We start from the raw sequence: 27,057 nt of genomic DNA, 5'->3' as shown, positions 1-27,057 counted from the left end.
CCAACAAGTTGGATAGAAAAGTTTTCCATTTTCTAGGCGAGGTGAGGGTAAACTTTACTGAAGACAGGTGTCATGGGTTAGAATGTGTAAAGAACATTCTTTTTTTTTTTTTTTTTGGTTTTTGGGCCACACCCGGTAACGCTCAGGGGTTACTCCTGGCTATGCGCTCAGAAGTTGCTCCTGGCTTGGGGGACCATATGGGACGCCGTGGGATCGAACTGTGGTCTGTCCAAGGCTAGCGCAGGCAAGGCAGGCACCTTACCTCTTGCGCCATCGCACGGCCCCTAAAAAACATTCTTAAGAGCAATCATAATTTTCAAGTTTAGATATGGTAATGAACACTGTAAGAGGAGTCTATACCATGAAATATTGTCTAGAGGATCTTGAGTATCCAGTTTTCTTTCCTAAAAGCCATCTAAAATCATGAGCATTATGGTATAATGGTAAACTACCTACAATTGAAAACAGATTGCAATAACATATTCAACGAATGAGCTCTGTAACAAGAGTTCATGGCATGCATTTGCATATTCCATTGCTATCTGTGGACATAAACATGAGATTATATTAGCAGGCATAATCAAATAAAAAATTAATAGATTAGAATTTTTGTCGTGACATTATCATAATGAGTCCTGTCTTCTGAGTCTAATATAGTATAGCATTGCAATGTGGAACTGGGTAGACCAACCTATATCTCCAAGCACCACTGAAGACCAAAAGATCAAGGAGTTATTATAGAAATAGTAAAATTAAGACTTTAAAACTCCTTATAGCTTGGGGTCAGAGCGATAGCAAGTGGTAAGGCGTTTGCCTTGCACATGACCAATACTGGATGGACCCTGGTTTGAATCCTGGAATCCCACATAGTCTCCTGAGCCTGCTAGAGTGCAGAACCAGGAGTAACCCCTGAGTGCCACTGGGTGTGACCCAAAAACAAACAAACAAACAAACAAAACAACTTATAGTTAACACTATATGGCTTCCAAGTGCATTCTGCTCCCGTTTCTATAAGTAAATGCATTAGAACATTATTATACACATCTATAAAGAGCAGTTGATTGGCCACATGCTCAATCTAAACAGCTGATCCATTCTTAATGGGAGAGAGTAATCCATTGACATTTTAGGAAAGTATTGGCAGAAAGGGCTATTGTGCCATTATATTCTGTAGGGCTGTTACTGTTACTGTTGGGGATTTGGTTTGTGTCATTGCTCTTTGAGTAGCTCATGTAGGGTCAGATTGGTTAACGCAAGTATTGTGAGTTTTTTGTCTGAGAATGTTTTTAACCCTCCCTCCCATGTAAATGATATTTTCACTGGGTAGTGGACTCTAGGTTGATTTTTGTTTTGTTTTTGTTTTTTGTTTTGGGTTTTTTGGGGGGCACATCCAGTGGCACTCCTAGCTCTGTGCTCAGACATCTCTCCTGGCTGGCTCAGGGGGGACTATAGGGGATGTTCAGGATTGAACCAAGGTTCGTCCTAGATCAGCCACATGCAAGATAAATGCCCACCCACTGTGTTACCAATCTGGCCCCTATCTGAGTTGAAAGTTTCATTCCATTGTTTGAATATGTCATTCCACTCTTTTCTTGCCTGGATTGTTTCAAATGGAAGATCCAGTTATATTCTTTTGTTTCCTTTATACTTGAAGGTTTTTTTTTCTTCCTTTCTGTTTTAAAGAGCCCATCTCTCTGTTTTTGTTGTTGTTGTTTTGTTTTGTTTGCCATTTGCATTACTAAATGTCTTGGTGTTGTTCTGTTATGATCTATTTTGTTTGGCACTCTTTTTGCCTCTTGGATTTGTAGAGAAACCTCTTTCCCAAGGGTGGGAAGTTCTCTGCTATTATTTCCCTCACTACTTGTTCTTCCCCTTTCCCATTTTATTCCCCTTCTGAAATTTCTAAGTACCTTATATTTCTTCCAGAGTTTTGTCTCTCCTTTCTTTTTTGACTTCTTTATCACTGTTGGCTTGTAATTTGCCTTCAAGTTTGTCTATGAGATTCTCTACCTGTGTAATTCTATTATGGCTTGCTAACATGCTTTTTAGTTCCTTCAGTTCCATTTTTATGGATTCTTAATTTTCTGAAAGAGTTCTTCTTTGAGTTGGTTGAAATTTTCATCTATATTTCTTAATTTTGCAGGCTAGTGACTCCTTGATTTCCATTGCTAAACCATTAACTTTTGATTTTAGGTCCTCATCTGTACGATTCAGCTGTTTGGGTGGACTTGGAAATTTTTCAGGATTTCTCCCCCATATTAGATGTCTTCTTTAGCTTCCCCATTGAACTTTGCATTTAGCGGTTTGTAGTGCGGTTTGTATCAGTGTGTTGAAAGAAATTCTAGATCCAATCTGCCAAGAAGTCTATGATATATATTGAAATGACTTCGTGCCCATTAGCACCCTCATCATTTGAGAAAAGGAGGAGTGATGGGATGAAGTGGGTTTCAGTAATGACACTGGAACCCAGAAGGAGAATGAGGGGAGGCTGGAGGAGCCCCCTTTTGAACTTGGAGAGGGGATTAGGCCTGGAGACTCCCTATTCCTGCCCAAACACAGGCCTCACTGTTCCCAGGGAACAAAGATTCAGCAATAGCACTGGGACCAGAAGGCTGCTGGGAGAGACCCAAAAAAAGAGCCCCCAAAAGAGATCCCCATTTTGTTTGGTGGAAGGAGTTAAGGTGTGGGGTTCCCTATTTCCTCCCCAATACCATTCTGGCTGATCCCAAAGAGCAGATGAACAGTGATGGCACTGAGACCCAGAAGGAGACTCTGCTAGAAGTATGTTAATGAATCTTGTTTCTTCAGTGGTAGTCCCCATGTTTAGCAAAGAACCTATTCAAATACTATGCACAGAGAAAGTCCACTAGAATTTTATAATATTAACTGTGAGATTTCTCCTATTTCTTCTCAATAGTTCTTAACAAAGGAGAACAGGAGAGCTTGATTCTAACTTGTGTAAGGCCCTTGACTTTAATGTAGTGCAGAGTTTATGACTCACTGTTAAAATATACATCATGTTTTCAAATTCTTAAATCAGATAAATCTATATAATAAGTTGTAGGACTACTTCCTATCAGCTGGATTTCTGTATCCTAAACAAAAGAGATAGATGAAAACAAATCAGAAAAAACATGACATAGCAAAATGGTCCTTCTCAGTTTTTTGGTCAGGGGATAATTTGGCAGAAAGAGACAAAAGAGTAGTATAACCATAGATTATCAAGTATTTTGCATACTTGAAATTTAAAACATTTTTACAATTAATATTTCTCTTTGTCATTGTTAATATTTCTTAAATCGCTGAACTAAGTGAAAAGTATAACATGTTCTCAGAAATTAAACACAGTATGTTATTCTGAGTCAGAAACAACTGATCTTTTTTTTTTTTTGCAGATTTCACGGCCCTCCTAGTGGACATCATTGGAAATTCTACCAGTTATCTCACAGAGATTTTTAAGTCAACCTCTATCCTTTCAGGTATATTTGTCCATCTTGAGAATGCTTGGAAAATTTGACATTTATGATAAAAATATATTCAACGTAGAAGACTCCCCAGTTTTTTCTAAGGCAAGAGTACCAGGAATTTTCACATAATTTATTTTAGAGTAGCAATGCAACCTAGTGTCATCCACCAGTAATATGAGAACTACATCTTCAATTAGTTCTTTCTGATAAACAAATATACAGAGAAAGAATAAAGGCTACAGATGGAGAAATCCAGAGAGATTGAAGAAAACCATTTCTGTTAGGTTCAGTGAAGTTGAATATTTTACTCAAGATTGATGCAGACTTCATATTAAGATCGATAAGGAATGTAAGGCCAATCTGACATACAATTGGAAAGCTAATCCCTGTTTCTGGGCTGATAGATCTAAGGGCTGGAATGCATGTTTTGCAAGCAGCAGTTCCAGGTCTGAGCCCTAGCACACCATGGTTCCCTGAGTACTGTCAGGCGAAGGTGTAGCCCCAAAAGAAAAGAGAAAAAAGAAACCAAAGCCTTGTTTATGTAAGCCCAAGCAACTCACATTCTTCTTCGAAAAAAGTAATGAGAATGTAATTCCGAATCCAGTTTGATTTACAGATAAATATATCTATGAATCTACAATCTTATGCCAATCAATTTTAGGAATGTGTTCTAAAAAATTGACCTTAAAAGATATTGCTATGTGTGGACTATAATACAATTACACAAACCTAGATAGTATAACCTACTATTTGCATATATACTCTATGGTATGATCTATAGGGAAGACCAATATAGTAGTTCATCTTTGCCTAAAACCTGATTAAGTAAAGCTTTGCTATAGTGAGTAGTTGAACAGTTAGAATTATCAGAAAGATGATGAGCTACATTATGAAGCAGCTACTTATTTAAGGGTGGGAAGGAAGGTAGTGCAGGGAGGAGAAATTGTAATAACTTGTGTCTCGGGGACTCTTCTAAGGACTCTCTGTAATTCCCAAATAGAGTCTGACCTTATAGGCTAGCTATTTTACTTTATGGGTAAGGTACTGTGGCATGCTGAGATTAAGGCACTTACCTACATTCAATTATTCTAGGCTAGTTTGAAATGATGTAAAACAGTAACACATAAAGACTATGCCACTGTCGCATGTTGACTGAGACTAAATATCTTACTCAAGGTTAATCATTCTTGCCTAGTATAAAAATATATTAAATAGTAAAAACATATAATTATAGTACAAGAATAACATTGATAATAATTATGATAATGGGTTGAGAACTCATTATTTAGTCAAGGCCTGTATTTAATGCTTCACAGATATTGTTTAATTGGATTGTCATAATCATCTTTCCATAATCTTGCCATGGCAATGGTCATATAGTCATATAGCTGTCTGGGGGTAGTTCTATAAGACACAGCAGTATCTAGGGCAGTTTGATGTAATAACACATTGATATTCTTTTGACAATGTCACTGAACCTTTACACTACAAGAAAAACAAAGACAGTAGTGTAGTATCCTCACAGATGTCATGTTTTACTAACAGTGGAAATTAGCTATCAGTGTCACATAAAACTTTCTTTACTACAAAGATTTGGGGATTTGGAAAAATGCAAGAAGAAATGATGGGATTCCATCATTGTAACCCTTTTTAAGATATATAGCCTGAATCCTAGTGAGTTCAAGCAGTAACTAATGTCCACAAAACTAGATGTGGCAGAGCTAATGTAACTCAGAACTACTCCCAAGGCCTGTGCCCTTAGTCCCTACTGTATTTAACACTACACTCCTCCAAAGCAAACAAAATAGAAAATGAGCATTGCCCTGAAAGTAGGTAGTTAGTCTGATTGTCCTATAGCAACCTGAGCTAGTAGTTTGCAGCCTAAGTTTTATTTCCGCAAAACCAACTTCAACCCCAACACTACATTTTGTATTCTGTTTGTCTTCCAGTGAGCCAGATGGATGAATCTGACTGCATCTTCATCTGTGTGATGACAGGAAAGGCAGGTGATCCCTCAGCCGTTCTTTGACAAGCTTTAAGATGAGAATTAAACACAAGAGTAGGTGAGCTCAGGACTTGATTCAGTGGGTCTGATTTTTTCAGGAAGGAATATTTCTGACTTCTGGAAGATGGCAGAGAAATCTCCAGTCATTAACTACACATTTACCAGCAGCATGTCTGGTATTCTGGGTGAGTGCAACATTTGTAAACGTTTCTGTAGAGTCTCAAGATCAAGCATTACTTATCAAGTTCAGGGAATTTCATTCAGTCATACTATGTTAATATGAAAAAATTTCCCCATTTATCGAATTTTTAATTGCTGCGTTTTCCAAGAAAAAAACTAAAGGATCATGTAGTTGTGTGTTTTTCCTATCGCCCATGGCAACAGGCAACTGGAATTAAGTAATTTCTACCTGCATTTCTCCTGCTAGACATTGCTCTCTTGTTTCAAATAACCCTTTCTGTCCCTCATGGCTTGCATTCTTCCCTCTTGTAATAAATAACTGGCTTGCGTTGGGATTTAAATTCCCATGGTCATCACTCCTCGTGCATATATATTTAACAGAAATAAATGGGCAACTGTTGGAATATCATTATCTATCTTTTAAACCTTCACGGAGAGGGAGAGAGTAAGCTAACATTTTGGGCCTTTTCCCTTCATTTCTTTATGATTCGTGTTAGATGTCCTCTTAACTGAATCTCCTTGCTGTTACTTTGGGAGCTGATCTTTGGAGCAGTTTCTGCCTGATGACCTCAACCACCTACCTCACAGTTTCACTTCTGGTTCCTAAACACACTAGCAGGCCTCGTGTTGTAAATCTAACCAATCCTGTTCCAGAGACCAGTGCCAGAGCCACAGGGCGGATGAGAGCTGCCAAGCGGGTCAAGAATGCTTATGGGATCCAGGGCCTGTGAAGGAAACATGACAAATGCCTGATGCGTTTAGTTCTGACAGCTCTGGATTCTGTTCACTGGGATTCTTCCAGGAGCATTTTCAGAGACTGATATTTTAACTTCGCATGCGGTTCAAGAATATTAGGAACCATGAAGTATTGTTTTAAGTAATGCCTGACTCTCAGGAGTCTGTGTGTTGGCTGGTGATAACCTTTCTATGGGTTGAGAGTTCTTTGAGCTCAAAGAATCAAGCATCTGAAAGTTGTGTGTTTCCCAAAATGTGCAGCTCCCGAGGGAACGGACAGCACTTTGAAAATCACTCCACAAAGCCAAGACATACTACCAAGGACCAATCTCCCACATGGAATCCAGAGCCCCAAAACATCTACTCTAGGGACTGTTCCCTGGATCAAGACAGCTACTCCTTCAAAAAGAGAGTGGACACTGCACACTGACCCTGCACACCTTCCTTGGATCACTACCATGTCCAGTAGCACCTCCCTCTGGCAACCAGCCTCAAGTAAGACATTTTTTCAATCTTTCTTCCCCAGTCCTGTTAATTCTCTTCCTCTAGGTTCCCTTGCATAAGTGAAATCTCCCTCTTTCTTTCTCCACCAACCTTTTCTTCCTTAGCCTTCATTCAAATAGACAATGTGAGCCAGTCTAGAGTTCAGACAAACAAGCACAGACGGCAAATGACATTGGCCTAAGGTGTTCTACGTTTTAATTTTTCGGTTTTTTTTTAAATATTGAAAGTTAAGACTCAGAAGATGAAAAAATAACACTGTTTCTTGAACCCCTTCACTCAGGACCCCTTCATCATTATCAGTTTAATATTTTCCCATTTTTAGGTACTATTGTTTACAATACCATTGATGAGAGTTTCAGGCATACATAACTCCATTACCAAAGCTCCAACCAGAATGTCCACTTCCCTAATGTCCTAGCAGATGTCCTAATGTCCTAAGGACCCTTCCTTCCCCCTTCCCCTCTCAGGTAAGATCAGCTTTGTAGACCAGCTCAGATTCTATTGCCTTTAGCCTTTTGTGCCTTCATTTCTGCGCATCTTTATATCACATGTGAAATAAACAATTCTGCATCTGTTCCTCTCCTACCAACTGACTTAATTCAGCATGATACCCACCAGTTCTATTCACACAATCATCAAATTTCATCTCATAACCACATAGTATCCCATTCTAAATGTGCAGCTAATTTCTTTTTACTCATTATCTATTCTTGGGCACGTGGGATATTTCCAGATCTTGGCTATTGTGAGTAGTAATGCAATAAATATCAGAGCACAAACATCTTTTGAAAATGGTTTTCATGGGCTCTTGGAGTAGATGCCAAAATAGTGTTTTGGACCCTTTGGATTGGTGAATCATATAGAAGTTCAATTCTTAAGTGTTTTTATTTTTAGAGAAATGTCCATTTTATTTTACAAAGAAATTAAACAATTGATGTTTTCATCATCAGTAGAGAAGGATTTCATTTTGGGGGGGGGGAGCACACCTGTTGACGCTCAGGGGTTACTCCTGGCTATGCACTCCGAAATCATTCTTGGCTTGGGTGGACCATATGGGACACCAGGAGATCAAAACATGGTCTGTCTTAGGCTAGCGCTTGCAAGGCAGATGCCTTACCTCTAGCACCACTGCTCCAGCCCCAAGAGGAGGATTTCTTTTTGTTTGATTTCTCTTTGTTTCCTTCCACCACCCAGTCTACCTCCTTGACAGGCACATATTTAAGTTGGGCTGCTGTAGTTTGGATCTCATGTTTTCATCATCGTTGGCTCTGTGGCTGATATATATAGATATACCATACTTCTATATAGCAGAGGTGCCTGAGGCTCCTGATCTCTGCCTCTGTTTCCTCTGATCCCTCTTTTCTTCCCTTTTGATTTTTTTCATTTCCTGTCCTTCTTTCTATAATATAAGGTCAAGTGCAATATAAGTATTCTTCTTTAATATCTTCCTTCTTCACATATATACCAGAACTATTTTTATTCTTTTTACATGTGCACTAATATATTGTTTTGATTTGTACCTACCTTGAGACAATTATTTTATGAACGTATTGGTCATTTGTATGTCTTCTGTAAGGAAGTACCTGTTCATCTCTTTCTGCTTTTTATGAAATTGCTTGTGTTTTTGTTCCTAAGTTTTATAAATGCTTTACACATTAAACTACTCAAAGTAGTTATATGTATTCATCAACTACTTACTACATACATACATATTTATTCTTTGTCAGGTACGTGGGGGAAATAGTTTCTCTCAGTCTGTAGGGTGTCTTTGTATTCTAGTTCTCATTTCCTTCATGGCATCTGAGCTTCTTAATTCAATATAGTCCCATATGCTTATTTTTGCCTCTTTTTACTTGGCTAATGGCATTAAGTTACTGAAAATGCCTTTTAGATGTAGTGTCCTGGATGGTTATCTTTAAAGATTCTCAATATCATTTTCCACAATAGTATTTTATGGAACTAAACTATATCGTTGCATATAAATTTGTAGTTTGGAAAAGCATCTCTTTAACTTTATATAAATAGGTGGGGAAAAGGCGGTATTTTATGGCACCGTTAAGTTAATTTGTATCTCATGGGCCTCTGAGAGATAGCACAGTGGATAGGGCATTTGCCTCGCACACAGCCAACTTGGGTTCAATTCCCAGCATCCATATGGTCCACCAAGCCTACCAGGAGTGATTTCTGTGCACAGAGTCTGAGTAACCCCTGAGTGCTGCTGGGTGGTGGCCCAAAGAAAAAAACAAACAAACAAACAAAAACAAAAAAAGTTAAAAAATTGTATCTCATTGAGGAAGGATAGTAAGAAAATAGTAATACATTATCGATAGTAGCGTGGTGGCATACTGAGAGGTTTCTCCTTCCCCACTATTTTGTGGTCCCCATCAACAATATTGTCACCAACAATGCAGCAGATATGATTATTCTGTCTAGAAGTTAGATATAGATGATTTGAGGGGAGTTAGCTCAGTTGTTAGGATGCATGCAGAGGACTCTGAGTTAAATCCCCAATACTGAGGGACATCACAAATACTTCTGGATGTGACTGGTGATTCTGAGCATAACTGGCCCAAACACCTCTTTATCACCAAGTTATAGCACTGACCCACCTAGCCTTGTTGGCCAAGTATTGTCAAGGCAGTTTTTTTTTTTTGCATCTGTGTCAAAGTTGGCAAGCATATATACTCTGTGACAGTCAATTGCACTACCATAAAAGGTGACTAAACTTCAACATGTGACACACATAGGTTGGTAAGGGCTTCCGCAATAATTTGGAAGTAACTGCTTAAGTTTCATAGCATGCATGAGAAAAAAAAAACCTTGAGAACTTCCAAGGAAATTTTCCTGAGAACCTTTATACTGGCATCTCCTGCAGAGGCTGTTGGTATTACCAACTCAGGCGGCCTTTCTGAACATCCTGCTGTGACAACAGCCATTCCTGGCAGCCCATCCCAGACCAGACCAGCTGTAGGTAAGTTAGAGAGGTTTCATTCTCACCTCTCTGTTGATGTGATTAAATTTTATATTTTCTGTTTGTAAAACCTTCTTTAAAGCTTAGAACATAAAACCACAGACATAAATGCAATTCAAACCTGTTGCTAATTTCATGACAATCTTTCTTGTTCCTCTTCTTTATCTTTTGTCTGCCCCTTTGGATAAATAACTGAATGAGCAAAGCTCCCATCACCTCTCTATTATGGACTCTCTAACCAATGTCCATTTCTCCAATGTCAATGACCGTTAAATGCAGGCAAACACTAAAAGTAGACATGTTTCAGTCTAGACAGTTCAACTTCCTTTATGTGACACAGTATTAATGTTATTCCACTCTTTGCATGGCAAATGACATTAATGACACATTAATTATACATTTTATTGTGTATATGCAATGCAATAAAAGATGGAAAGCCTGAGTTCTAAAAGCAAGAGACCAATTGACAAGTGTGATTTTAACTGTATTGCATACGTGTACTTCTGTGTGGACAATAAATGCAGAAAGTGAAATAAAATGCAAACTAAAAGAGTTTTTATGTTTTCTCTATTTTGTTTTAGGGCCACACCTTGCAATGCTCAGGGTTTACTCCTGACTATTCAGGAATCACTCATAATGATGCTCAGGAACCATGCAGTATGCCAGTGATCAAACCAGGGTCCACTGCATGCAAGACAAGAGTCCTGCTGTCCTATTTCTCCAAAAAATAAAAGTTTATTTGTTTCAAAAATCACTTCCTTTGACCCCTGAAGCTAGAGACCACAGCCATGCTCAGATCTGTGGCTGGCACCACTTTTCATTATTGTGTTCATGAACTTGATCTTCCTTCACTCTGGTCTATGTTCTCCTCATGGATATGTATTGTTATTCTCTGATTCTTGTGAGATATTCAATAAAAGTAAACACTGGGCACATTCAGAAGACATTCAGTGAAAGCTCAGAGTGAGACCTCGGGGAGCATGCACGCAAGTACGACATCTTTGTGTGTGACTCCTCCAGTCATCGCAACATCAATGAAAAAAATAAATAAAGCTAGAAGGGAAGAATATAATTCAATAACAACATCAGATGAAGAGGCTGGCTTGGTAGATTGTTAGCCTGTATGGTGTCAGGCAAACTAAACAATGATCTGGGCTCACTTCTCTCTTTTCTCATCTCAGGAACTTTCACTGCCACCACTCAGACACCAAGTCCAACCAAGGCACCAGCCCCCAAATCTCCACAGACAGGTAAGACTGAACCTCGGAAAGAGAATCTCAATGCCATAGACAGGAAGTATAGTTTGTAGACAGAATCCACAAAAAATTGGGGGAGAGGAGTAAGCAGAATAAGATGGTTCTTATGTGCTACTGGTTCCATCAGCTACCTTGCCCTGTGATTGTCATGAAAGCCCCTCTCTCTTGGCTAGTTTCAAAATAGATCTCTAGTTTTTAAGAACGTCTCATCCTTTTTTGTCTTATACTTCTCTAGGAATGTGCACAAGCTGTACCACTTTGACCTTTATGTGGAAATTCTTGTCCCTCGTAGGTTATCTTCCTGCAGCTTGGCCCTTTACCCCTGGAAAAGAGGCAGCCCTGGCCCCAGTACCCCACCAAGTTTCACGTAGGTACCAATGCTTGTCACTACTATTACTGTTTGTTTTTAATTATGTAAAATAAAAAGAGGATTTCTCAGTAAATTTAGATTCATACTACTGGACTCAAAGATTGCTCTATTATTTACCAGTGAAATGGTCGGTAGTATTTAATCTAGAATTCAGTTTCTTTCCTATAAAGCAAAAGTAAATTATAGTTTCACCTTTGTCATTGTTTTTTGAACCACACCCAATAGTACTCAATTTCTTTTTTTACTAGCTCTGCATTTAGGGAACACTCCCGGCAGACCTAGGGGCAACATACAGGAGACCAAGTATGAAATTTGGGTTGACCATGCTTCAGGCAAGAACCCTGCCACTGTACTCTTTCTCCAGTCCATACTATAATTATTTTGGGCATCAAACCGTGCCCACCTATGTCTCCACAAGGTTTTGTATTTGCATCCTATATTATAACATTGTTATATGTATATATATATATGTATATATATGTATATATATAACATTGCATATGTTTTAAATGTACAACTTTGTAGTTCAACATTCATTGAATGATGAAAACTATATAATTATGTAGTTTTATAAACAATTCTATTTTTCATTTGTCATCATCTTTAAACGAATTACTCATCTCTTGTTTTCTTCCCTCATGCTTACCACCATTTAACCCTAACCCTAACTAAGTTTTACTTAGTACCCAAGTAACCTTATAGTGACATGTAGCTATACGTGTGTACACCCTCACAAATGCATATACTCATAAGCACAGATAAATATATGTGTCCATGGGTTGACATACACATGCAAAGATAATTCATGTTTATGAAGCAAAAAGCACATGTACCCAGGAGTCCACACCTGAATGATCACACATACCCTTGTGCACATGCTTATATACACAACTACCTTTTGTGGCATCGAATTATTCTCCACGACCCCATCATCCCCCTGCATGATGCTAAGAGAGCACTTAAGTCTGTTTATTTAGTAAAAATGCCTTCATCCAATCTAAATAGGTTGGATTGGTGAACCCCCCCCAAAAAAAAACAACAAAAAATAAATAAAATAGATTGGAATTGGATTGGATGGAATATTTGAGATGCCTGTTTAATCTTACCTCCCTAGTGAAATCTCATTTATTTCCTTCAGGAACTAGATCTCCATTTTCTCTTCACATATCTTTTGATATTTCATAGTAGATTAACTGTGCAGTTGTGAGCGATATTAAGTTTACCTATGTATTTCTGAGTGACCTGAAAACAGGGATGAGGCTATAATTCACCCAGCACAGCACAGTATCTGACAAATAAAGTAATTGCTAAATTCTTGTTGATTTTGATGGCCGGGAATTACATCTTTTTTTAGGGTGTCCTCAGCCTTTTAACAAAGAAGGAACTGCGACAGCTTTTCCTCTAACTCTGGCCATTCAGAAGTTCAACCCCTGTATGATGGAACTGTGCCGTTATTTCCAGCAATGCCTCTGCCTGAAGCACAGGAGGAATACCAGTATGGAGGCCATGAGGTAATCACGTAAAATTGCTGCTTTTTTATTTCATAGCTATTTTAGGTTTTATTATTCTGCAAAACTTCTTTGCAGGCTACCGATGGAGTGGACCTTGTGTCCACAGAGAGGTGACAAGGTACTTCAAGGAATAAATTCTCCAATGGGCTTTCTATGAGTCCTCAAATATTTAAAAGCCTACTCATTGTTTAATTCCTTTTTGACTTATCAGACCAAATGCAAAGTCTAATACAGAGAGCGCAGTTGAGTGATAGAGTTGAGATGAGTGGGACTGAGCGATGTCACATTCGATAGAATGAGTACAGAGTTGTAAAGAGTCTCGAATCTAGATGCCCATAATCTGGTGAGATTTGATGGAAGATTATAATCAAAGGATGTGTCCATTTAAAGTATAGTTCTTTCACGAATTCCTAACACTCATTTTCTTGCTAAATGAAAAGTCTGTGAAAAGAAAATTAGAGGGCAGATCTAGTTTTCTCTTAAGAGCATCTAGGCATGAACATTTTTCTGTCTTGACTGCTGACATGCTTTCTTTTACTCTAAAATGTAATATAGTCTATAAAACCAGAGCCAACAACATTGATGAATTCTGCTGCAGTCGTCTGCAGTCAGTCACTCAGATCTTGAATGTCATTTTCAAAATCTATTTGTTGGCTTTTCAAATTCACTGGCTCTGATCTCAAATACATATTCTCCGCCTTTTAATGTTTCTTCATTTTTAGGACAAGTTTTGTACTCATTGATAATATGGTGTTCCCTCTAACAAGAGAGTGAAAGAATTCAGATCAGTAGACTAGGTGTTAGCAAAGAAGTAGGGGGATTTTTCTATGGCAGAGAATAATCCTGAAGAAAGGAAGATGTTTGTCACATTTTTTCTTGCAGAATCAGTCAACATTTAAACCTTTGATACTTTAATTCTGAACATCAATAAGTGTTCGGCTTCAACTATGTATCAGTTATGCATTATGATTAGCTATAAAAATAATACATCAGAAATGTACCCAGAATCTGACTAATTAGGGTCAGGTAGAATAAATAATTACAAATACAAATTAAAGGGCCCAGAGAGATAGCACAGCGGCGTTTGCCTTGCAAGCAGCCGATTCCAGAACCTAAGGTGGTTGGTTCAAATCCCGTGTCCCATATGGTCCCCTGTGCCTGCCAGGAGCGATTTTTGAGCAGATAGCCAGGAGTGACCCCTGAGCACCGCCGGGAGTGGCCCAAAAACAAACAAACAAAAGAAAAAACAACAAATACAAATTAAAAATATGTGACAGAACTAAATCATACATTCAGGTGAAACCTTATAGCGATCCATTTTGGAATAAAAGTGAGATTTTTTAAAAATCTACATTTCAAATATTGGCTGGAGAAATCAATATAAAGGCAGAAGTCTCAAGGGAAATATGTTGTTTAAATTGAGAGAAATTAGACATTTGTAATTATGAGCTTACCTCTCTTTTCTGCATTTTTAACTTAATTGTAGAATATTTTATAGTATCATTTGAAAAACTGAACATAAGAAAATTTAAATATAGGTGAAGGGCAGCAGGTTGCCAACCTGGAATTACCAAACATATTTGTAGAATAAGTTATTCCAGCTATTAAAACATAGGGCTCCACGTGCACTGCTGAAGGGTACTGTACATTGCATGACTGAAATTCAATCATGAATGACTTTATATCTGTGGAAAAACCCAACTGTATTATGAACAATGTTGTAGGATTAGTGTTTAAAATAATTAAAAAAACACCTAAGGGGCTTGATATATAACATAGCTGGTAAAGCATTTGGCTGTAATCTGCCCATCCAGGTCTGATTACTTACTAACCATATGGTTCTTCAAGTTCACCAAGAATGATCTCTGATTTCAGAGCCTGAGCACCAACTGGTATATCCTAGTAAACAAACAAATGAAACAAAGCGAAGAAAATCATTTAGTGGAGAAGTTATTAATGTCAAGAGAGAGGCTACAAACAGATTGACAAGTGCTATCGCAAGTCCTGTGGCTCCAGAGTAAATAATTTTTAGGGTTCCTTGGAGGAAAATGGAAGAGGCTATATGAAGACAAAATGAACAGAATGTGTGAAGGTGACACAGAATATGACCTAGAATGTCTTAAAAACCACTGGGGTTTTTGTTGTGATTGCAGTGAAGATGGTAGACATTCAATAAAGTTTGATTTTTTAAGAATCTCTTGCAAAAGAAGTTTGACTTTACCCAAAAGAGTTTAGCTTCCTCCATCTTTCCAGTCCCTCCTTTATTCAGGATAGATTGAACCCATAAGTAGTTGAGGACCTTGGTGTCTGGACACCTTCGAAATGGTTTTCTTGTTAAGATACATTGTCAGGCTAGTTGATAGATAGATTAGGTTACTGAACAGAGATTATCCAAAATAGTAGGTAGGTTAATGTCTTTCTATGTAGGGAAAGTGGGGTTGAAAACTAGCAGAACAGAATTTAAATATAGACTTTTCCTCTTGGAAGCTATACACACTTGCTACTAAAAATTTTTGTGAACTTCAACTTGCTTATATAATACTAAAATTTCTGTCCACATATTACTCAATTCTAGGATCACTATTTATAAAGAAGGGTAGCAGCATTCTACTAAATTTCCATTTTGTTGTGAGAGTTAATTGAAAGAGAATAAAATACTGTAATCATTACTGCATGATATCTATAAAACTGCATTCAGAGATTACTGGCACATGTATATTTATACATAAGTATATTTAAATGTGTAAATATATTTAAATATAAATGCATGTATATGTACAATTATTTATATATTTATACATTTAAATATATATTTCTAGATGTTGGCACAATTGTTTCTCATCCATTCTTACAACCAATCTGGCTCCTATCTCTATAATCCTTGACATGATGTAATTGTGACATTCAAATACTGAGTGGCTATGTCAGGAGTTGGTCAAGTGTAATATCTCTTTTTTGTCATTTGAGACATAACTACACAAGTAGGGGGTTGCTGATCCATATTGGAATTTGCCTTGCTGTGGTTCAATATCCCAAAATATTCTCACACCTACTCCCTGTTCTTTAATGAATACTGAAATATGGGTGCTATCCACTCCATCCCTCTACTTTTCCCTGAAAAATTAGCTTTTGCTAGTTTATTGTATGGAATATATAGGCTTGAGGTTAGATAAAAGTAAACAGGAGAAGCCATTTATTTTTCTTCCTCTTCCCTTTGAATAGTATTTCAATGATATCAATGATGAACAGTATTTACTTGATTCTTGTTTTACAAATTTTGATTTAGAGGTCTCCCCAGTAGTGCTCAGGAGGTCCAGGGGTCCCACCAGTGCTTTTCATTATTGAGGCCCAAGAGGTGAAAATGCTTGGGATTTGCCATGTCAGAGACAATCCAGCCACCCTAGCAGTGTTTGGGGGCCTCCAGGATCACACAAGACTTGGTGGAGCTTAGAGAGCTCCAAGACTGAATAATCAGGACCATGTGGTATTGGAGATTGAATTGGGTTGACCAGATACAAGCAATTCTCTTTAACCTCTATACTATTTCTCCATTCCCTATAATTTCCAATTTTGAATGTCTTTCAGAAATAACTGGGTCTTGTTTTCATAGCTGCATTCTGATTCATCTTGGTCTAATTGCCTATTGTGTTGATTATGTTCTTTCATAAGGTGGATTACTTGGATTAAAACTCAATAATATCACACAAAAGTGGTGTGTTCTTTGGAAAATCAGCTCCTCGCTGGGCCTTAGTGTTTTCAATTTGACAGTGTTCTGAAAATTAAGGGTTATAGAACAGAGATCTCTATGGTTATTTTCACTTGAGCGGTTAATATCTCCCATATGTCAGAATCACAGAATTATGGAGATGAAAGGAAAATCAAGAAATGTTTAGCCAAGCCCCTTCATGTATTAAAGAAGTGTTTGAAAAAGAAGTAAACTCCCAGAGGCCCAATAGAATTTTGACACCCCACTCCCATCACCTTGTGTTTTGCACTTTAGTCCTTTAAAGCCATTCCTAAAGCCACCAAAAAGAGCAGAATAGTGTTCTGCAAAGGTAGTGGTACATTTCCATGTACAATAACATTGTACCCTCACTGTTTCCTCCACACACGAAATAAATAAATGTGGACATCATCATTTGTTGAACACTCACATAAACTTCACACTGAATCATTCAACTACTTTCCTCTCACTATTTAAAAAGCAAAAGGGATCCTTTCTGTGAATAATCGACTATGAAGACTTGGAGCTTTCTGACTGTGCTTTAATAGCAAGCACAAGGTAACTTGAGTTCTCAACTCTGACTTAAATCTCTAGATACTGTCTTGAATACTACTCCTGGTTCCTGAAGAATGCAACACGTGTCTGTCAGAAGGTGAAAAGGGTGTCCCACTCACGCAGTAAGTATGCAGCTTCCCCATTCTGGTGCGTGGAAATAGGTGCATAGGACATCTTATGACAGGGTTTGAGAACTCAGTGGTTTTCCTGCTTTCGCAGGAGGTCAGCAGTTGCATTGATAGGGCAAGGAGTTATGATTAAGTCCAAACAGAGTCTAGGAAATTTCTGAGTCCCCTTCAAATTTTAATATTTGAGATGAGATACAGGGAAAAAGAAAAAAAACAAGACTGGATTCAGCCTGATTGAGCACTAGTGTTTACTGTAAAATTTCAGCAAATTTCTTTTTTTTTCTTTTTTTTTTTGGTTTTTGATCATACTCCACTGCACTCAGTGGTTACTCCTAGGAGGCATGGGAGAAAAGGGACCATATGGGATGCCAGGATTTGAACCATCATCAGTCCTGGGTCAACTGCATGCAAGGCAAACATCCCACTGCTGTGCTATCTCTCCGACCCCTCAAGCAAATTTCTTATCCTTTGTTCCTTTGTGAGCTCATATATATATATATATATACTTTGTCTTTTAAGATATATATATATATACATATATATATCTTAAAAGACAAAGTTTACCAGTCAAACCAAAGCCAAACTTTACATAAACACTCAATTTCCTGATCATAGCAAATAGTTTTCAGATAACTGAAGTAAAAGAAGACATGGAATGGATGGCAGACATCTTTCTTTGTGTGCCACTCCTGTAGACAAAAGTGGTTGATTCTGGTGCCAAAATAAATAGTTTGGACATTTTATTGTGTTCCCTCCTGAGTTTACTTGGTCAAAAGTTTCTAGCCTTCTGAAAATAATGGAATTATTATAAACTCTGTAAAAATGTCTTTCTTTTTTGGTGGGAGATATGGATAATACCTGCTCAGGGGTTGTTTCTGGCTCTGCACTCAGAAATCACTCCTGAAGAGATCAGGGAATCATATGAGATATTGAGAATCAAACTCCAGTTGGCCATTTATCAGGCAAGCACTCTATCTATTGTGCTATCACTTTGGTCCCCTAAAACTGCTTTTCTAGTGTAGCCCAAAATTAATTTTTGTGTTTATGTGACCAGAAAACAGTTGACAATTTTTTTCCTTGAGTACCTATGGCTCCTCAGGATCATCATATGGTATCCATTACACTTCTTAGAAACACTTCTTGTTTTATTTTCTCTTTATTATTTGTCACTCTCAAAAACACTATCATCTCAGAGTCTCAATGCTTCCCCCAATGTATAGCTCAATAACTCTACTAAAATAAGACTTTCTAACATATCATTTTATTTTTCTAAACCTCCTTTGTTGCTTTTCCTTTTGCCTCTATAATTTTTCCCCTCAAACCAGATTCCTTATTTCTTACCCAACTGTATCCCCCCCACTTCTCCTCTATTTTCTTTATATCACTGATTTTGTATTAGATAAGATGAACATTTGCATCGGTCACCAAAGTTTAACATGCTGTGGGTTGAAGTAAGAGAAAATCTTACAGGCTACCTATAATTGAATATAAAAGAAGATAATTTGATTAAATATCTACACAACTCACATATTGCATTACTGAACAATACATTGCTGAGTTTTTATTAGCCTAAATTCCCATGACCCTGAGTAAATCCTGGTTCTGTGTACTTTCACAAACTTGCCATCTGGAATTCATAAACCAATGTTCATTTCTCGTTTTGTTTATGTCTCTGAAATATGTTTCCTCCTGCTGAAATATAAACAAAGGCATAGTAAAATGTTAAGTTTATTTGAGAAAAATTTGATTTGAATTGGGCAGTGGCAGTATCCTATCTAGCAGATAGAAAAGGAGCTCTGAAAATATATACAAATGACATTTCTAAAAGAAAATACTAACAACTAGAAAATTACACTAAACCTCCCCCAAAATGTGTTGCTTGTTCCATAGTATCTTTTTCTATAAAAGGAAAATACAAAGTTTTACTAGGTAGATGACCTAACTAATGCTGATCAGGTGATTGATTTAAGATTTCATTTCTAGGAGAGTTGAATTATAAGTTTTAGTTTGGTGATGACTTCATCTGGACGGTTTTCTTGTTTTAACAGTTGTGTCTTCAGTTTCTTTTATTTTCTACTTTGTTTTTTTTTTTCAGCCTTAAAACAAAAGTGCCTTGAAAATATCTGCAAGTCTGTTTAAGGCCTTGAAAGCAATGATATTCTAACAAAAAATAGGGTGACATTACTTCATTCTGACTCTTGACCCAAGTATGCTGCATTTGTATAATTCACCCAGGATATGCCTAGATAATCAACTAATTGAAACCAATTCTTCTTGGAGACTTCATTTTATTTTCTCAGTCAGTATTGAAGGTAAAAGGCCAAATGCCTGAGGCTACAACGAAGTCACAGAAGCTGATTATTTGTGTTTCATGGAACTCTTCTCATACTGTAGCAAACCTGAGAATAGAAAATTGAGAGAGTGGTACTCTTATATAAACAGCCCAGAACAGTCAATAAAATTTTGTCACAGTCCCTGAGGTCACTTGAACTTGAGACCTTAGAGTCAAGTGCCAGTATGGATGCCCGTATGATCCAAAGTACCAGGTGTCTGGCAAAACTGTTGTCTGAAAGGGTATTTTAAAGTCTTAAAGGTTATTTTCTAGGTTATTTTCTGACTGTTCCAGTCAGAACTTTTCTTAGAAAGAAGGTATAGGGTTTGAACATCCTAAACCTGCAGAATTATTTTTTTGCATGCCCACAGTCCAAGGTATACCCTTGATTTTATCAGGCCCACTTTCACTATTTCCAGGACTACAGTTGCTTCAATAACTTGTCAGTGCTAATACTTTTGACAAGACTTGACTATATTTCTCTCCCTGCACTGGCTCTGTGGGTCTCCCTAGGAGAGACAGCATGGCTTCAAATGTCCCATACCCTTGTCTGAAGCTAAATTTTATTCCCTCACTCCAGTGATCAGCCCATCAAGCTCTCATCCTTTGTGGAATATCTGTCCTTTTAGTGAGAAAAATGATCTTCCATGTAGAGTCCAAAAAGAAAAAAAAATTTCTATCTGAAGACACAGTGCCCCTGAACTACCCATTAACAAAGTTTTTGGAAAATAGAACTAGAGATTTGTGGGAAGGAGTAGCTAACTGTCTCCTTGTCCAGTCTGATGCAGAGGATTTCTTCTTAAATTACCAGGCTGCTTGAGGATCTCTTAAAACCTTGAGTAAGGGGTTTGCCTTGCACACAGCTGACCCAGCTTTGATCCCAGCATCCATATCGTCTCCTGAGTATGGCCAGAGAGATAAATTCTATAGAGCCAAAAAAAAAAAATCACTGAGCTTTGCTGGTGTGACCTAAAAACAAACAAACAAAACAAACTAACCAAAAGGCTATGTAAATCTCAATCTCATAAATACCTGCTATTATGGTCTGGGAGGACTGAATAGGAACCTCTAATTTGCAAAGCTGATGAGGATACAGTAAACTGTCTAGGTTAATGGGAAACATCTTGCTAGGAGCTTTCTAAAAAAGCACATTTTATTTGGTTTTAGGTTACTCTGACTAGGCCTTCTCTGATACATATAACACTGGTAGTAATAAAGGCAGGATTGAATTTCTGAGAGGCCCAAAAGTAAAACATAACTAAGAAAGTCAGTGGTCCCAGGATCCCAGCTCTCTGACAGCATCCCAGATCTCTGAATGTGAGGAAAGCTAGTGTAAACAATGTAAGTCTGGAAATTACAAACTTAAAAAAAAAAAAAAAGACCTCTGAAAACCATGTGAAGATCTGACGCCATAGCAAGGACAAAGGTTCAGAGATCATATGGAGCTAATTTTTATTTTTGGTTTTTGGGCCACACCCGGTGACACTTAGGGGTTACTCCTGGTTATACACTCAGAAATTTTGCTCCTGGCTTGGGGGACCTTATGGGACGCCAGGGGATTGGACCTCAGTCCATTCTAGGTTAGCTGCATGCAAGGCAAACGCCCTACTGCTGCGCCACGGCTCCAGTCCCAGGACCAATTTTCATGGATCACAACAGCAGCATTGCCAAGAAGAAAATGGAACCCAAGTGTAAATCGACTAGAGATTGAAGTTCATGGTTTGATGGAATTTAAGAATAGTTCGACCACTTCTAAACAAAATAAGCCCTATTCTGGGGTGCTTGAGCAATGAAGAAATATCAGGGATCTGACACAGGAGTTTCTACGAATTTGTGCGTCTGTAATTACCCATGGTTCTTAGATATTGCCAATGTATGTTATTGCTTCTATTTGATTAAGCCTTGAGAATGTGCAGTTAACAAACATACGTTATTAAAGAGGATTTTCTTGAGAGTCCAAAGATATAGTGTGCTTCTATTTAATCCATGCCCCAAGTCATGGTAGGAAAGAGTGAGAGAGAGAAATATGAAGAGAGAGAAAGAAAAAGAGAGAGTAGGTGTAGGTGGAAGAAATGGAGACAGGAAGAAGAAGAAGGTATGGGAAAAAGACACAAAGGGGAGGAAAAAGGAGGTTTTTTTATTTCTAGTCCTAGTGTTCTCTTCTATGTACTTGTATGTACATGTGACTTCTTATTTCTGAGCAGGTGCACTTGTGTTGTGGGTTTGTGTGTGAAGGAACCTAGTGTCATCTTAATGATACCTGTAATGTTAAACTCTCACTCAGAGACCTTATATTGTCTATTCTACCTGAGTCTCGTGAAATTTTATCTTACTCTATTCTAACAACATAGAAGGAAAAAACCAAGTTCCACAGATTGTGTAAATCTGTGTTTTTCAGTCATGGAAATATGAACCTCCTTAAGGGACCTCAGGTAGTGCCTAGAATTTTTTTTAATGGGGAGGGTTGCTGCTACTGTAGTCTGAGCTGAGTTGCTCAGTTGCTGCAAAACTCTCCACAATTCACAGGACAGTATCCACAAAGAAAACCAACTGTTAAGTGTGCAAGCACACAACCTCATGTGTGCCCTTTAATAAGAATTGTAACTAAAAATGTTAAGACTACAGCCAGAGGTGTGAAGGATCCCTGGCTGTTACAGTAAAAAAACACAAACAACAACAAAATAAAGGGAAAAATAAACATTTAGCTCTAAACATCTATAGGGCTGAGGTCGAGTTATCTATGTCTAGACTTTGAAAAGCAAATTAATCTTTTTTCCAACCCCTATGATATGACCATAAATGCACCTCAAAGATTGTTAAATGGGCTTAGTGTGAAATAGGAATTAGGTTCTGGAGATTTGCTATTAGGGCAAATTTTACTGATTGAGTCATATATCTCAGCTAATTCATCTATTTTAATAATGAAAAGAAAGATTGGTTTTATTTGTCCATGCATATGAGATTCTGAGCAATAATAAGTAAACAAAACTTGTAGACACAGAAATTATTTAAGAAACCCTACAGAGAGTTTTGTAAAGTTTCAGATCTCCCCTGATGTTATCATGTGACAAGATATGTCAAATGGAAATAACAATATAAGCCAGCAGCCAGACTAAGCTGAAAACTATCAACATTCATTCAACATTAGTCCAGAAAAATACCTCAACCTTATGATACTTGTCTCATCTGTAAAATGAAGCTCATACACCATATCAAGAGCGGCAATAAAGGCAGGCACAAAACGCTACCAAATCCACTGTGGTCCCTCATATACATTTAGTTCTGCTGCTTACAATCTGGAAAGGAAGCAAAACACCAAAAATGAAGAAAAGCAGAAAGAAGAAACAAGGAACCGCTGCTACCATACCTCTCACCCTTTGCCTAACTCACACACAATCCTGTTATCATTATCCTTATTGAATGGATGCAGGAGCCTTGGAGGAGAAGTGACAGGCTCAAGGTCTTCTTGCTACTGAGTAAGATGGACTGGCACTGGAGTCTAGGATATTTAATATGGAAGTTTCAATTACCCCACAGCTTGGGTAGAAGCCCATAAAGGAAAGAGATATCATATTCCCAGACCTGAGACCAGTTATATATAAGAAGGATGACCCCAGAGATTTCCTTGCTGAAGAATTAACTAAACCAGACAAAGCCAGCACTTTTCCTTGTGAGAAGGGCCCCCTTGCTTTCATCAGTCTTTCATCCCCAGAGTAAATCCCCCACGCCATGACCTGAGACATAATCCCTGGGCCTCTGAGTATCAGAGGTGACTCGGTGGGCAGGGAACAGAGGAGCCCTTGTTCTCTAATTAGAGCTTGGGTCTCTTCTGAAGCTCAAGATGGGGCCTCTTCATATGGAGTCTTTCCCTGCATCAAGCCATAGCATAGGAGGCTGCCCCCACCTCCTCCCTTCAGAGGCATCCCCCTGCCAACCTTTGTGAAAGACTGTCCTCTTGAGGAGGGCGAGGGAGAACATGTGATCAAGGGTCTTTCTCTCTCTGGGGTATAAAAACTCACCCTCCAATCTGGTTCCCACCAAGCTGCATTCAACCAGCTGCTTTGAAGTGGGACCTTCACGGTAGGCACCCATTCTCCTCATGCTGGGGAGCTCCAGAGGGAGGGACTAAAGGGGGTGCTAAGGAAGAAAGCTTATTGGGGAGGAATTAAGGAAAGGAAGAGAAAAAAAGGGGAAGCACTGAGGGAGGATGAGCAAAGGAAAGAGAGAGGAAGGACAAGGTGGTAAAACAGAGGGAGATATGGATGAAGAAAGAGATATGGATGATATGGATGATATGGATGAAGAAAGAGAGCACAGTCTGAGACCTGGAGGTTATTTGGGGACACAGCTAGAAGCCAATGATATTCTGAGTCCTTGTATGAACAGATGAAATGTTAGAGGAAAAAAAAAAACAGCAGTTAAATTTACCTGGGAAAAATTCACCTCAAGTACTCGTGAGTTCTGCTCCCCTGGGGTTGGGGATGTCACTGATTCTCCTCATTGTTATGTATATACAATAAATATATTTTCAGTTTTTTTTTTTTTGTTTTTTGTTTTTGGGTCACACCTGGCAGTGCTCAGGGGTTATTCCTGGCTCCAGGCTCAGAAATTGCTCCTGGCAGGCACAGGGGACCATATGGGGCGCCGGGATTCAAACCGATGACCTCCTGCATGAAAGGCAAATGCCTTACCTCCATGCTATCTCTCCGGCCCCAAGTTTTTAACCTATTAAATCTTTATGACATTAGATGACAAATAACCATATAGGTGTTTTACTAACCAGATCTTGAGATCCAGGCAACTTTAATTCTTGACCCAACATAAGAAGGGCAGAACCAAACTACCTTAATCTTTGAGTAGATCTTTCTACATTGAGTAGAATTGGTTGTCATCATAGTGTAATGAACAAGACTTCAAACAGGGTATGCTTACCCAAATGGACCCAAGAACTTTCCTCCCCCAAATCTTAGTGGATATGTTGCTTACTTTAGATTTTATGATCGGCATAATTGTTTAAGGGATACATACAAGAAAAAAAACACCTTAAGACAAACCAGCAGATCTCAGTGGTTCCCTGTCTGGGCTGGTTAGGATGACTTCTTGTGGTATCCCTTTTGTTTTGTTTTAGATTGAATCACTGTAAATTGAGGTACACAGTCATACAATCTTCTACCGCCCATGCCTTCACCAGCGTCCATTTCCTGGCACCAATTACTCCAGTTTTCTTCATATACCTACTCCTTAGCCAGCCTCTATGACAAACTTTTCAACTCTCTCCTCCTCTTTACCCCCCTGTTTTTCCTTTTAGCCAATGAGTCTAGTTGTCTTTTAGAAAAGTAGTGTTGGCAATTCCTGAACCTGCCTGACTCACGGGCTTCTTTCTATCTGAAAAGTGAACCCTGTGCTAGTAAAAGTCTAGAGTCCCTCAAGCTAGCAAATAGACAATGCTTTGTACAGCATGAGGACAAAGAACCATTACACAATCGCCCAAAGGTTCTACTCTTCAAAGAAATAAAGTATTATTTAAAGGAATAAACTTACTTTGTTTTCAATTGCAATAAAATAAAAAGAATCTACAATTTGCCGTTTCAACTATTTCTAAGGTTTTGGTTTGGCAATTTTAAGTCCATTTCCTCTATTGAGCTAAAATCGGTGACATATATAAAAATATAACTCAGGACATTTTGGGACTGGGGTTGTATTACAATGGGTACAGCATTTGTCTTACACATGGTTGACACATGGTTGATCAGTCCCTGTATGGGCCCATGAGTTCCCCAGGAATGATTCCTGAGTGCAGAGCCAGGAGTAAACCCTGAGCACTGCCAAGCATGACCCAACATCTCCACCCCAAATCAAGACATTTATCTTCCCTGACTGAAACTCTAATTCTCTTAAAGCTAACTCCCCATGCACCCACCCCCTCTGTAGAACCTATTTTAAAAAGCTGAGTGTATCTAAAATAAACTCATTTTGCTCCACTGTATTCTAATAAATATATGATTAGGAATGTAATAAAAATATTTGCAATTCCATGAAACATTGCTTTGGGTCATCTTCTCCGAGTTTCAGGGAAACCCAGAAAATGTCTCCCAGACATTGGCATTACAAGAGTAAAAGAAAAAGAATCCTTTTTATCACCAATCCAGGGCTTCTCTACAGGCAAGGAATAGAAAAGAGAACATTTTGTTTTTGTGTTGTTACAAATACTATTTCTTGATTCTTTACTGAACATCAGTAGCTGTGACTGTAATTATTGATCGCCCCTACCAGGTACAGTTGTAAATGACATGCATGAATTCATTATTTTGGTCTTTACTACAATCACAGAAGTAGATACTTTATTATAATGAGCATTAGACCAGGGAAGTGGACTATTTTATACTCATAAAAAGCCTGTCTCTGAGTCTGAGTGATCCCGCTGTAATGCAATTTGGACTATTTCCAATGGTTTTTTTTTTTTCAAGCTTGAACATGTAGAATTTACTGTAAATACCAAAATTAGTAAGTGATAAGTAGTGGCCTATTCTTGGTTCCATGGAAATAGCTTCTCCTCCTTTTTCATGGAAAAAGTCCTCTGAAATGCCTTTAGTATTCCCCTGAGCTCCCAGAGCATGCCTCTATTTTTTCCTCTGGACATGGCCCAGGACCCCCCCCCTTCATTGCCAGTCTGGATCCATGACCTCAACAACGATAAACTATTTACATCTGAACCTCCTAAGACCAATATCAGACCTGTTGAAATTTCAAAAAAAAACTACTCTGGAAGTTTCTGTAGCTAAAATGATGATGAGCAGAAAATTAGTCCTAAGAAAACAAATACCCGGTCAGAGTAGCAGAGATTGTTTAAGTTGAAGGAGAATCTCAAAGACTTCTGACTTCCACCTTTTCCTTTTGCATTCATTTAGGGAGAAAAAAGTATTTTACAATCACCTGATACTAGATCTCGGAAGCAAATTCATGGTGATACTAAACTTAGGGCTGAAGATGATTTTGTTTTCTTTGGAGTACCTCACATCAACCTACAGGTGGAACACAGAATGTATTTTGATTCCTACTGACCTTCTCTGTAAAACATGTTGGCTCAGTACATAAGATGTAAAATGTACCCAGAGCATATTGTGTCACTGGGGTATAACTTGATGATACAGTATTATTTTTCACATTGTCCTAAAAACAGGATTTTTGTTTTTTGTTTTGTTTTTGGCCACACCCGGTGATGCTCAGGGGTTACTCCTGGCTCTGAGCTGAGAAATTGCTCCTGGCTTGGGGGACCATACACAACACCTGGGGATCGAACCATGGTCCGTCCTAGGTCA

General features: G+C 38.3%; 1 protein-coding gene across 1 annotated transcript in view; it reads left to right on the top strand.

Annotated features, from left to right (window-relative positions):
• The window catches only part of HHLA1 (HERV-H LTR-associating 1), a 30,920-nt gene extending 11,375 nt beyond the window's left edge, over positions 1-19,545 (top strand). The window contains exons 7-16 of the mRNA XM_049765626.1: positions 3,396-3,479; positions 5,417-5,473; positions 5,571-5,657; positions 6,649-6,882; positions 9,767-9,862; positions 11,044-11,112; positions 11,411-11,485; positions 12,843-12,999; positions 17,318-17,400; positions 19,502-19,545. Coding sequence (XP_049621583.1) covers positions 3,396-3,479; positions 5,417-5,473; positions 5,571-5,657; positions 6,649-6,882; positions 9,767-9,862; positions 11,044-11,112; positions 11,411-11,485; positions 12,843-12,999; positions 17,318-17,400; positions 19,502-19,545 — 986 coding nt within the window. The remainder of the gene's footprint in view (positions 1-3,395; positions 3,480-5,416; positions 5,474-5,570; positions 5,658-6,648; positions 6,883-9,766; positions 9,863-11,043; positions 11,113-11,410; positions 11,486-12,842; positions 13,000-17,317; positions 17,401-19,501) is intronic.
• The last annotated feature ends 7,512 nt before the right edge of the window (positions 19,546-27,057 follow it).

Source organism: Suncus etruscus, chromosome 19 (assembly GCF_024139225.1).
Source record: "Suncus etruscus isolate mSunEtr1 chromosome 19, mSunEtr1.pri.cur, whole genome shotgun sequence".
Classification (NCBI taxonomy): Eukaryota; Metazoa; Chordata; class Mammalia; order Eulipotyphla; family Soricidae; genus Suncus; species Suncus etruscus.
Note: the sequence above shows the minus strand (reverse complement) of the source record. Positions and strands in the feature narration are given on the sequence as shown.